This window comes from Anopheles merus, chromosome 2R, assembly GCF_017562075.2.
Source record: "Anopheles merus strain MAF chromosome 2R, AmerM5.1, whole genome shotgun sequence".
Taxonomy (NCBI): domain Eukaryota; kingdom Metazoa; phylum Arthropoda; class Insecta; order Diptera; family Culicidae; genus Anopheles; species Anopheles merus.
In genome coordinates, this window is record NC_054082.1 from 37,815,130 (window position 1) to 37,827,405 (window position 12,276).

Here is a 12,276-nt window from a genome sequence, read left to right on the forward strand (position 1 = left end):
TTCATTTTACCGAATAGTCGGTACAAACCCCATCGTTCTGGAGGCGAGGAACTTTCGTTTATTTTTCATTATCAGTTAGCACAAAGCTACGGCACAAGATTAGACACACACTCACACTAAGGGGAAGATTTTTTGAAAAAATAGAAAACTTATTCGATCTACAACTCTACTTGTTCGCCACGGACGCTACCAGGTTCTTGATGGTGGCCACAATGCCGGGCAGTTTGCTCGCTTCGATCAGCAGCACCTTGCGGAATGGTTGCAGCTCCTCGTCCTTCTTCTGCCACTGGCCCGCCAGCGCCGTCGTGGTTTCCTTCTGCACGGAATAGTCGAAGCTGGCGCACGAATCCTTGATAAAGTATTCCTCCTCGTCGTTGCTGTAGATCACCTCGGCCGGTTTATCGCCGGCGGCCGCATGCTGGTAGTATTTGACGAACATCAAATAGTAGTCGAACGCGAATGGCATGCCCTTGGTGCGGGCCCGCTCCATCTCGGACAGGAGGTTTTCACACATCGGCACACAGACCGCGGCCGGAATGTTGATGAAGCGCTCGTTCAGCAGCAATCCCGTCGTTTTGGAGCCGCCCTCGAGCGCCTCGCGGAACTGCTGCTGCACCAGCTCGGTCGCGTACTTCTCCGCCTTTTCGAAGATCATCTTCTTCAGCTGCCGGACGGAGGCCAGCTCCTGTTTGTTGGCCAGATTGATGATGGTCGTCACGCCAAACACCACCTGGCACGGGTCGCCCATGTCCGTGTCCTCGTCCTCCTCGTCATCGTCCGCATCGGTGTACGCTTGCTTCAGCACGCTGCCGACATAGTTTTGAGCTGCAATATATAGCACGAGCAAGCAAAGAACAACAACGTTAGTGGAGTCGAAACAACAAGCCCGAGCAGCCTGTGAACTAACCCACAATAACGCCGGCCAGCTCCGTGAGGTCGATGTGTGCCTTTACGAAGAGCTGTCCCAGCAGCTGTTTGATGCCGTCCAGATCGGGGTCGATCGGATTTCTTCCCTCGAAATCGACGGTGATACCCTAATGGGGAGAAGGAAAACATTTAGCATCATCCTACTGCCACCCACGAGGAGCGATACCACGCCGCTGCGTCGGTGTGCCCGCAGTTTACCTCATCCCCCTCGTATGCTTCGTCATTTTCTTCGTCACTCGACTCATCGCTGCCGCTTTTCGCATCCATACGCTGCTCCTCTTCATCTTCCGCCTCAACTTTTAGCTTTTTGCTGGTCATTTTTACGGCTTTTTCCTTCACGAAACTGTTAGCGACCTCACTTTATTTACAATTGTTGCTCGAGAACGCGTGCGAGTCCGGCAAATCAGGAGAAAAAAAGTGTGTTTAATGCGACTGGGTCGAATACTTCAAAGCGTATGTCGGAGAGCTTGGAAAGGGTTTGGAAATGTTCGTGAATGTGTAGAAAATGCAACAAGGATACAATTTTAGCTTTTTAACCGTTTTTACACATTTTAACTGCATTTTTACACTAAAATTGTTTTTTTGGAAAACCAACAAATTAAAACAAATTCCTACCCCTTGGATGGACAGGTCGAATGACAGCTGCTTTGGTTGGGAAGATGCGAAGAAGAAAAGCAAGTGCTGCGAAACCAGTGTGGCCAGATTATTTTGGCAGTTTTCGGTAGGCGCATCAAAATTTTATCGGTAGTTTTCGGTAGGTTAACCGTCTTGTGTACGACCAAAAAACTTTACGTAATCGGACAACCGCCTACCCGGGTAGGCCATACATTTTGTATGAAACAATGATGTTTTTTGTGGTTAAAAGAGTATATCTTTTGAATTTCTAGTAAGATTTGAATGAAAACTGTCTTAAAGGTTCATAATAATGTTTTATAACACATCGTAGTAAAATTAGAATTTTGAAAATCCTATCGAAATTTTTTTCTATCAAAAATATGTTCTAACTCCACCACCATACTGGCCAGGCGGCATGTTTTATGTGGATGATTAGTCTTTTCTAAGTTTTACTTACGTTTCTTTCAAAAGTTCTCAGAAAAAGTTCAAAAGTTCAGTTCAAAAGTTAAAATATGCTCATTATGTTTATTAAAAACCGGCTCCGACCGGCTTCAGACAACTTCGGAACCTCCTCCACTCCAATCCAATGGAGTCGGCTCCGTACCGTACGGCTCGGAAGCTGACTCCACTCCAGCTGCTTTGGAACCGGCTCCGCACCAACGACTCCGCACTCATGGCTCTGAAGCCGGTTTTTACAGATTACACCAAAAAAATCATTTTGAATAAAGTATCAATCGGGAAGATCCATAAATAGGTGAGTAAATAATGTTGAAAGGAATCTATAAAAAAATTGATAAGTGTTGAACATTGTTCAACAATCACACAATCACATCGGGTGTTAGCTTCTACACTTGCGAGAAGATAGATTCGTTTTTTAGGCTATCATACAATGAACGTTAGTCCAGAGCCGTTGATCCGGAGCCTTTGATTCGTCGCCGGCTCCGGGGCTGTTTGTACGGAGCCAGCTCCGGAACTGTGGTGCGCTTCAAAACACCCATCCCTATTCGGCAGTAACATTATGCCAAAAGTATGAATGTGTTGCGCAGCGACCACATCGAAGGTGGCTGTTTGAATTTATAATTAAATAATTTATATTTTGTTCTTAGTAGGCTATGATAGCTTGTAATTTAGATTATAAAAGGAGGAAATAATTATAATAAATCAGTCTTACACCAGCATTTGATGAGTGCGTTTCTCTGTTTGGTGTTAAGATTCTCCCGGGTGAAGCTTTGGGCGAATACGATTGCCTTCTCGACAACGCTTAACGAAATCAGTAGCGGCGCTACCACGGAATATACCTCCCAATTTACATTGGAAAAGAGGTAACATTTTTGATTGAAACAAATATTGATAGGATTTTTAAAATTCTTATTTTACAACGATATGTTATAAAACATTATTGTGACCTTATGAGACAATTTTTATTCAAATTTGACAAGTAATTCAAAAGATATACGCTTTTAACTATGAAAAACATAATTCTTCCATACAAAATGTATGGCCTACCCGGGTAGGCAGTTGTACATGTGAAGGGTATATAAACTTAAATAACTTAAAAAAATATTTGAACATATTTGATATTTTTTATATTTTGCACATGGGTAGAAAACATCTTTTCTGAGGCATTTTTAAAATTTGAAATCGATACGATTTTTTAATTCAAAGTAATTTTGGAATAAAGATGCAAGACTTACCCGGGTAGGCGGTTGTACACATGACGGTTAAAACTCGAAACTTAACTGAGTAAAAAAAGTAAAAGCGAAAGAAGTGTTAAGCGGGAGGGGGGGGGGGTTGGGTACTAATAAGCAAAATCAAAGTTCCATCTCACGAGAATATGCATCCTTTATCTGGGATATGGATTAGATTTGGTTCAGCGGTTACACAAATGAAGGTCTTTCTGAAGTGTCGATGTGAACATTGTACTGGGAATTCTAAGCCAAAGAAGGACTAAGATGCACATTTTTTTCTCAGTGGTGACAAGTTCTTTTTCTTGGGGCTCCACGTGATCGCTTAGGGCCGCAGCAGTGCTCCATTGGATACGATTTAATCATACGTGCTGTCATTAGATTTTCGCTGGATTATTTGGATTGATTTGATTGTTTGGCTGAGTTTTATAGTTCAATGATTAAAAAATTGAGATTTTTTCCTTCAAACCCTAAATATATATATACATCGATATTTCTGGTCACTTTGCCCACAGGGCAAGGCGAGCTTTTTGGCGGCCACCGTCGCAAAACCGTCGCAAAACGTCAAAACCGACGTCGCATGTACTGCAAAGCGACGTCGCCAGCGAGCGAAACTCGCAACGATTTCGAGGCGCTAGCGACGGTTGTTTTTGACGTTTTGCGACGGTTATTGACCTTTCGAGCGAGCTTTTGCCCTGCGGACCAGTGTGGCCAGATTATATTGGCAGATTTCGACAGGAGCACTGTTGAGAACGCAACCGCTTTAACCTTTAAGTTGGCAACCGGATACCCGGGTATTTTTTTCAGCTTCGAACTGCAATAACTTTTGATTCATTGCTTTTATTGACCTGAAATTTTCCGTAGCCTCCCAACTTTTAATTTATGATTTTTTGGTGCATAAGTTGTAATTTTAAACAGCCTGTAAGTATTTTATTTTGAATTTTTTTAACTTTACCATGTAAGTTGGCAACCAGCATACCCGGGTATTCCATACATTTTGTATGGAGAATGACGTTTCTCTTTTTCCTCTTTTCGTATTGTGCTTATTTTCGAGTCAAAATCAAGCGATTCCAAATTTCAATTTGACCGTTATTTTTATCAAAAAAATGAAAAAACTTAATGAATAAATGAAATAGAAGAGAATATATGGTCGGCATAACTTGCTTACAGCATTGAAATATAGAAAGCATTGTTTACCTATGAAAATCGTTAATATTTTGCATCAAAACGTATGGAATACCCGGGTATGCTGGTTGCCAACTTCCCAAGCGCCACAGATTAAGCTTAAACGACTGGAAAATTGAATATCCATAGGAAAAAATGAAAGCTTCACAGCTTCATTGGTTTGATCAATAGATGGCGTATTACAACTCATCATTATATTGCTATCCTGTTCTTGCAATGTGTTTCGACAAGTTTCATCTTATCATGACTTATATAGCCTTATAACTTTCTGAGCAAAAATCTATGTGAATGGTCGTGTGGTCAGATACGTGGGTATCAACACCAATGACCATTGCTCAAATCTCACTTGCTTCAGTACTGGTGGTTTCCATTGGAGTTTAGTAATTAAACAATTGTATCGCCGTTCTAGTTCTAGCGATGCATAACTTCAATGCGAAACCATACAACAGTACAGAAGAAATGAGAAAGCTCTCCTCCAAGCGAGGAAGCTCCACAGGTTGGGTATCCCACAAACAGATGGCGCCACCAGCTTTTTTGCTATTTTTAGAATGCATGAGTCGTTTGCCGTCTGCTAAACGAAGTCTTTCTATATTCCGTTTAGGTAGAGAACTTGAGTCGTTTAGAAGCCGTTTAGTGGTCGTTTAGTGGATTTGTGGCACTTGGGTTTTCGCTATTTTTAGAATGCATGAGTCGTTTGCCGTCTGCTAAACGAAGTCTTTTTATATTCCGTTTAGGTAGAGAACTTGAGTCGTTTAGAAGCCGTTTAGTGGTCGTTTAGTGGATTTGTGGCACTTGGGGTGTGTAAATCTGGTTACCAACTCTACGGTTAACCGCCGACAGCGAAATGCAAATTCAAATTTAAATGATTTTCTTTGACGAGCAATTCTTGGAATCCATTCAACTGACATTTTCTACTTATTATGAACATTAAATCTTAACAGATAAAAAGTGCCAGGCAAACAAACGTGCCTCTGCGCGATAAGTAACAAATGAGGTTAGAAATCCTTGAAACAGCATCCCAAGCGCCACAGATTAAGCTTAAACGAATGAAAAATCAAATATCTGTGATTTTCGGTAGGATAAATGGAAAATCGGTAGTTTTAGGGCGGTCATCTGTGAATCCGTAGGCATATAAAAAATCGGTAGGAATACAGATAAATCGGTATTTCTGGTCACTCTGTTCGAAACACCGACTGGGCCGCTGCAGTGAAGTTCGATCTCGAGCTCAGACAATTTCATTGTAAAAGTAGTAGCACAGTGTTAAAATGGCCTCAATTAGCTTGCTTAATCCGAAGGCCGAGTTTGCCCGTGCGGCACAGGCGTTGGCCATCAACATCACCGCCGCGAAGGGCATTCAGGATGTGATGAAGACCAATCTCGGCCCGAAGGGAACAATGAAAATGTGAGTAGGAAGTGAACAACTGTTCGCAAAAAATCGTCATAAGTTCATAAGTGTGGGATTGCGGGGATACTTTTCATAAAAAATTGTTCCCAAATGAAGAAAAGATTAGATTTCGGCAAAGAAATGCGTTGCAGTCGACGCGATAGGCTGTTTTACCATCTGACTCACCTGACCCGTTTTCTAACCTCACTTTCACACTCACTCACACACCCACAGGCTGGTTTCGGGTGCCGGTGACATCAAAATCACCAAGGATGGCAATGTGCTACTGCACGAGATGCAGATCAAGCATCCGACTGCGTCGCTGATTGCCCGTGCCAGTACGGCCCAGGACGATGTGACCGGGGACGGAACCACCTCGATCGTGCTGATCATTGGCGAGCTGCTGAAGCAGGCCGACCTGTACATCGCGGACGGGCTGCATCCGCGCATCATCGCGGACGGGTTCGACCAGGCCCGGCTGCAGGCGTTGGACATTCTCGAACAGATCGCCCACCCGATTGAGGTGAACCGGGAAAATCTGCTCAACATTGCGCGCACCTCGCTCCGCACCAAGGTGCACCCGGATCTGGCCGATCTGCTGACGGACGTGTGCGTCGATGCGGTGCTGGCCATCCGCACGGAGGGTAAGCCGGTCGATCTGCACATGGTCGAGCTGATGGAGATGCAGCACAAGTCGGCCACGGACACGCAGCTGGTGAAGGGTATCGTGATGGACCACGGTGCTCGCCACCCGGACATGCCGAAGCGCGTGGAAAATGCGTACATTCTCACGTGCAACGTGTCGATGGAGTACGAAAAGTCGGAGGTGAACTCGGGCTTCTTCTACAAGACGGCGGAGGAGCGCGAAAAGTTCGTGCTGGCCGAGCGCGAGTTCATCGAGGATCGGGTGAAGAAGGTGATCGAGCTGAAGCGCAAGGTGTGCGACGGTACGGACAAAACGTTCGTCGTGATCAACCAGAAGGGCATCGATCCAATGTCGCTGGACATGCTGGCGAAGGAGGGCATCGTAGCGCTGCGCCGTGCCAAGCGCCGCAATATGGAGCGCCTGGCGCTGGCCTGTGGCGGTATGGCGATGAACTCGTTCGACAACATGGACGAATCGTGCCTCGGCTTTGCCGGGCAGGTGTACGAGCACGTGCTGGGCGAGAACAAGTACACGTTCGTGGAGGACTGCAAGAACCCACTGTCGGTGACGATTCTGATGAAGGGCCCGAACAAGCACACGCTGGCCCAGATCAAGGACGCGATCCGCGATGGGCTGCGCTCGATCAACAATGCGGTCGAGGACAAGAAGCTGGTACCGGGAGCGGGTGCGTTCGAGGTGCGCGTGCACAACAAGCTGCGCGAGTACGCCAAGACGGTGAAGGGAAAGACGCGCCTCGCGATTCAGGCGTACGCGGACGCCATGCTGGTGGTGCCGAAGATTTTGGCCGTGAACAGTGGGTACGACGCCCAGGACACGATCGTGCGGCTGCAGGAGGAGGGTCTGCTGAACGAGGAACCGATCGGGCTGGATCTGTCCACCGGCGAGCCGATGAAACCGGTCGATCTGGGCATCTTCGACAACTACATCGTGAAGAAGCAAATTCTCAACTCCTCCACCATCATTGCCGTTAACATACTGCTTGTGGACGAAATTATGCGTGCCGGCATGAGTAGCCTGAAAGGTTAAATGTTGAGAGTGATGCACCGCAAAGAGAAAGGAAGAGCGAAAGAGAGAGAGAGAGAGAGGAAGAGAGCATATGGATTCGCGAGCAGCGTATTGTATTGCATCGTTTAAGCCTTCGCGCATTGCGTCTTTAACGTTTCATTTACACTTTCATCTTACACTAATTTCTAAGCGTCGCAAGGGTGAAATCGGTTCAGTAGAACTTCGAATCCCACTCACCACTAACACAGCATCAGCGATGCGGCCAATGTATTCGCAGAACAATCGCACCCCCATAACACAAGTAATAAACGCACCAGCTTAATTATTTCTACTACATACAGAGACTGTTGCAGAAGTTTTCTTTCGAAGAATGTATTCGCTTTTCTACAATTTACAGAGAGAGGCTATTTATTTATTAGACACACGAGAAAGTCGGGGAGTTACAAATCACATCGATGACATGTATTCGAATCACTACTTCTCTACACAATTTGGGAGACATTTACACGAACCTAAATGTATTAGCCACATCAGCTCCTTTTTTCGATTGACGATACAATACCTGTAAGTGACAATGAGCTTGATGATATCTTCATGCTACACGTTAAGCAACAAATAACTACACGATTGACTCGACTGGCTAAACGTGCTTGCTTCTGGAGCTTTGTAGTGCACTTGCACAACACATCTGGATAAGAGAGTAAGTCTGATAGCAAAATATGGAGAGCATTTTCTATGACTCGGGACGCTTCTGTGGAATGTGCATTACTAATTATCGGTTGCCTTTCTTCTCGTGGGGTTTCTTGCATTCCAACAATATTCAACTCATTCTCACATGCTGTATCGTTTGTATGTGTTTTGTTTCGTCTTCTTTTTTGTTTGCAGTACATTGCATAATGGTCAGGTGCATAATGTTTGATCCCTTTCTCGCCCGACTACCGAACACACCGGGACAGTAGATGGTGGAGGGGTTTTACACAGTTTCAGCTACATTATTAGTTAACAACACTTAAATAGACTTGTTTTAAAACACATTATCATGCTTGTTTTTTTTCTTCTCCATTTGTTGTTGTCCTTTGGCATAGTGATTTTTACGTGAAGCGCTTAGAAACACCCGACCTCGGGGTCCGCCGGGAGAGGGACAAGCGTTGCATTCACTTTTAAAGTTGGGAAAATATTTCCGCATCGTCTTCAAAGAAAGAGGGGGGACAGCCCGTATTCTTTAGCGCATTCAGGGGATACCATCACCCCCTTTATTGCGGTTTCTTGTTCGCTTCCCGTTCGCGCTGTGCCGCCCGTTCCGCGACGTCAATTACGCCAATGTTGCAGCTGGCAACGAACCCGTGAATCACCGAGATGCCCGTCTTGACGACGGCCACCGGGAACGAGACGATGGCGAGCAGTTTAAACGTGGAGAAGCCCAGCAGCAGCGGCCCGGGCGTGAAATGCAGCAGGTACAGCGCTGCATAGAACAGCTCGTTGAACAGACACATGAAGCCAAGCACGGTACGGTTGGTGTAGTAGACACGCATAATCGGATTACCAGACATGTCGATAAACTTGTGCGACGTCTTGCCCTGGAGCACGGTCCTGGTGGGAGGAGCGGTGGTTGATTATCATTAGTCACAGCTGTTTTTTTTTCGGTTATTGCATTTTCGCTTACGTGTGCAGATAGAACCAGTGGCACGCGACATCGATCGCCATGGAAAGCTGGAACCAGAACATGTACTTCGGGTAGAAGTAGCTTAGCGTTACGAGCAGACCGCATGTGCCGCACCGATCGGTAAGCTGATCCAGCATGGCGCCGAACTTTGTGGCTAAAAGCATGAAAGATAGAGAGGGATAGAGAGGTAGGAAGCGCATTACAATTATCGTTATCAAACCGTGCCACGCGTTACCGATATCCCCTGGGGAGATAATTCGGCCCAATCGCACCAATCGTTATGCAATACCATTTAATTCGCACGCATACTCCGTGCTGGTATGATGGCGACGGACAAAAGAGGCCCAATCGAGCATCGATTTTCTTCCGCCCCATCCGGTGGCACAGTGGAATGGCACGGCGTGAATACTTACACTGGTTGAAATGCCGCGCCGCATGACCGTCGAGTGCATCGAGCAGTACGCTGATGATGTAGCACCAGCTGGCAATTACATAGTCCGTGGGCATGTAGTAGAAGGAAACGATTGCCAGCACGATCCGTGCGTAACCTGTGCCAAAACAAACAAACAAATCGCAACACAAATGATGATGACGCAAAACAGTTTAACACACATTTTCCACCCCCTTACCGATTATGTTCGGCACGAACAGATAGATATTTTCCTGCTCCTGCTGTTTGACCTCCATGGTGCAAAAGGTGACGAGGATTCGCACACGAGACACGACCGATAAGTAAATGCACAAGTTTGTTCCGTTTTTCCTACACAAACAACGGGGCGCGCACGCAATGAAAACTGCGCGATAGATTTTCCACCTTCACTCGCGTACGGCTGTGGGAGGAAAAGATGATGCGAAAGTGCGATGTTTATGTTTGTGCCTTTCTGTTGACAGCTGAATTGACATTCGGACGTTTTTGGCCAGCAGGCGGGTAGAATCCCACTGTGCACGATGTTGTTGGTCGCCCAGGAGACAAAAGGATTTAGTGTGCATTTCGTCTTAACAAGCTCTTAGGTCGCCACAAAGTCTTAGGTGGGCGCGGAAACCGAAAAACGATCGTACAGAAAACGAAATAACAAACGGATAGTAATGCTGGTAAGTGTAAACAATAAAAAAAGAGGTTTGTTTACCAAAACTTGGACAACTTCAGTTAAATGTGAGTTAAAATGTTGCACTGCAGAAGCATGCTAACAACTATTTCATTAGAATTTTGCAACGCCGGTGGGTGAATCTTGCGTAAAACACCGTTCACATAATTTTACAGAGTTTACCAAAAAATTATAATCACTTCACTGTACGTTCCTTCTTGAATTAACTTATTTAACATGGGCAGCAGCAATGAGACGATTGATGGCGTCAGTCTTGGACACATTGACGGTCTTGGTGCCTTGTACCGATGCCTCGCATTAAAAAGCTATGAAGTTATACCAAATTCGGTACACCTTCTTAACAAGCCAACAAGTTCCATCGCTAAATAGCCTCAAATCAGCTATAGCGTAGTATTGTTTCTAAGGTGTTATTAAACATAGTTATATATGATTACGTTATCCTTCTAAACGCATAAGTAGACCTTCGCACAGGTCATATAGTAATTCTCACCATGCGTTTTTACAACAGGCTTATCCACATGTCGAAATGGGTGAAAGGGCTGAGTGAGCAATTCAATTTTCATTTGATCAAATTTTCCAAAAAACAAGGACTTGTTGATTATGTTATGTTTGCATTTTCTTTTAAACGCATAAATTCAAAGGAGTGCATACTAGTGATGGGTAAAGTTGACAAAAATCTGGAGTCGACTTCTATCCGGCTCCGGTAATTTCGGAACCGACTCCAGAAGGTAGATCCGCTCAGCATTATTCGGAGTCTTTCGGAGTCATTCGGAGTCTGAGTCGTCCGGAGTTGGTCGTAGTGGTCCGGAGTCGATCGGAGTCGTCCTGAGTCGGCCGGAGTCGTTAGGAGTCGTTTGGAGTCGGTTAAAATCGTGGGAGTCGTCTGGTGTCGTCTGCAATCGGTTGGAATCGGAGCCGTCCGAAGTCGGCGTTCGAAACAAAGGCCTGTATACGAAGTGCACGCGCAAAGTGAAAGACAAAAAAGATAACACAACGATATGAAATGCCTGATCACAAGCACACTGAACCGGGAGGCTCCAGTTCACGCCGACCGATGCCGATTCTGGTCGACTCTGATCGATTCCGGTCGATTCCTGACGACTCCGAACGATTCCGAACGACTCTAGACGACTCCAACTCCGAACGACTCCAGGCGATTTCAATCTACCCCGAATGACTCCGGACGACTCCGGACGACTATGGACGATTTCGAGCGACTCCGGGTGACTCCGGACGACTCCGACTCCGGATGGAACTAGTGGTTTGGATTTCACCGGCATCGGACCAACAATAGTCGGAGTCGTGGGTGCGCTGCAAAGAAGACATCAATAGTGCATACATCGTAATAAAAATAAATGATTTAATCAATACTTTACGGCAAATTCGAGAGGATAGAGGCTGACACGTGTGCCATTAGATTATCGATTGGAATCTTTCTATTTAAAATTAAACTCATTTTGGAGCTTGGATGGGTGAGTACAGGTGAAGGGAAGCTCAAAATCCTTGAATTAATATATTTTATGAAACCTCGGTTGCATTCCATGAAACCTACAAAATATTCCTGCAGTAATAAATTCATAATCAAATTCAAGCGAAAGCAGCAACTGGAAAACACGATTCAAAGTGTGAGCAATTAGACGAAAATGCTCCCACTTCGTAAAATCAATTTAAATATCCTTTTCCCAGTCCGCATGCTTTCCAGTAATGGCTTCCATCCCTCTTCCTACACCCCGGGTGAGTAAACCATTAAACTTTCAATTAGCGTATTAAACCCAACACACGCGCTCAACAGGACACGGTTCGGTGACGACCGACCATGAAACCGGGAATAGACGATGCGCGTAGCGAATCGGAACCGAACCGAGCAGCATTGATTAATGGTCCGGGAAACGGGAATGACCCTCCTTGCCATGCCATTGCTACCAGCTGTGTAACCGTTTTTATTCCTTCTGTAAAACAACAAACGATGTCCAGGAGTGATGGTTCTTGCCTGCCACTCGATGTGCACCGGCTCGAAAGCACTCATCGGCGCCGAAGTC

At 45.5% G+C, this 12,276-nt stretch overlaps 3 protein-coding genes across 3 annotated transcripts; 1 reads left to right on the top strand and 2 right to left on the bottom strand.

The window, feature by feature from the left end:
• Positions 1–1,509, bottom strand: LOC121587664 (protein BCCIP homolog). The gene is made up of 3 exons (XM_041904650.1): positions 1,126–1,509; positions 908–1,034; positions 1–825 (listed from the first exon to the last, which is right to left on the bottom strand). The coding sequence occupies exons 1-3, from the start codon at positions 1,243–1,245 to the stop codon at positions 167–169; spliced, it is 906 nt and encodes a 301-aa protein (XP_041760584.1). The 5' UTR covers positions 1,246–1,509; the 3' UTR covers positions 1–166.
• A 4,065-nt stretch (positions 1,510–5,574) lies between these two features.
• Positions 5,575–7,804, top strand: LOC121588609 (T-complex protein 1 subunit zeta-like). The gene is made up of 2 exons (XM_041906729.1): positions 5,575–5,814; positions 6,031–7,804. Exons 1-2 carry the CDS (start codon positions 5,678–5,680, stop codon positions 7,487–7,489), a joined length of 1,596 nt encoding a protein of 531 aa, XP_041762663.1. The 5' UTR covers positions 5,575–5,677; the 3' UTR covers positions 7,490–7,804.
• A 54-nt stretch (positions 7,805–7,858) lies between these two features.
• Positions 7,859–10,000, bottom strand: LOC121588610 (CDP-diacylglycerol--inositol 3-phosphatidyltransferase-like). Its single transcript, XM_041906730.1, has 4 exons — positions 9,761–10,000; positions 9,545–9,679; positions 9,132–9,285; positions 7,859–9,058 (listed from the first exon to the last, which is right to left on the bottom strand). The coding sequence occupies exons 1-4, from the start codon at positions 9,816–9,818 to the stop codon at positions 8,722–8,724; spliced, it is 684 nt and encodes a 227-aa protein (XP_041762664.1). The 5' UTR covers positions 9,819–10,000; the 3' UTR covers positions 7,859–8,721.
• Between the last annotated feature and the right edge of the window lie 2,276 nt (positions 10,001–12,276).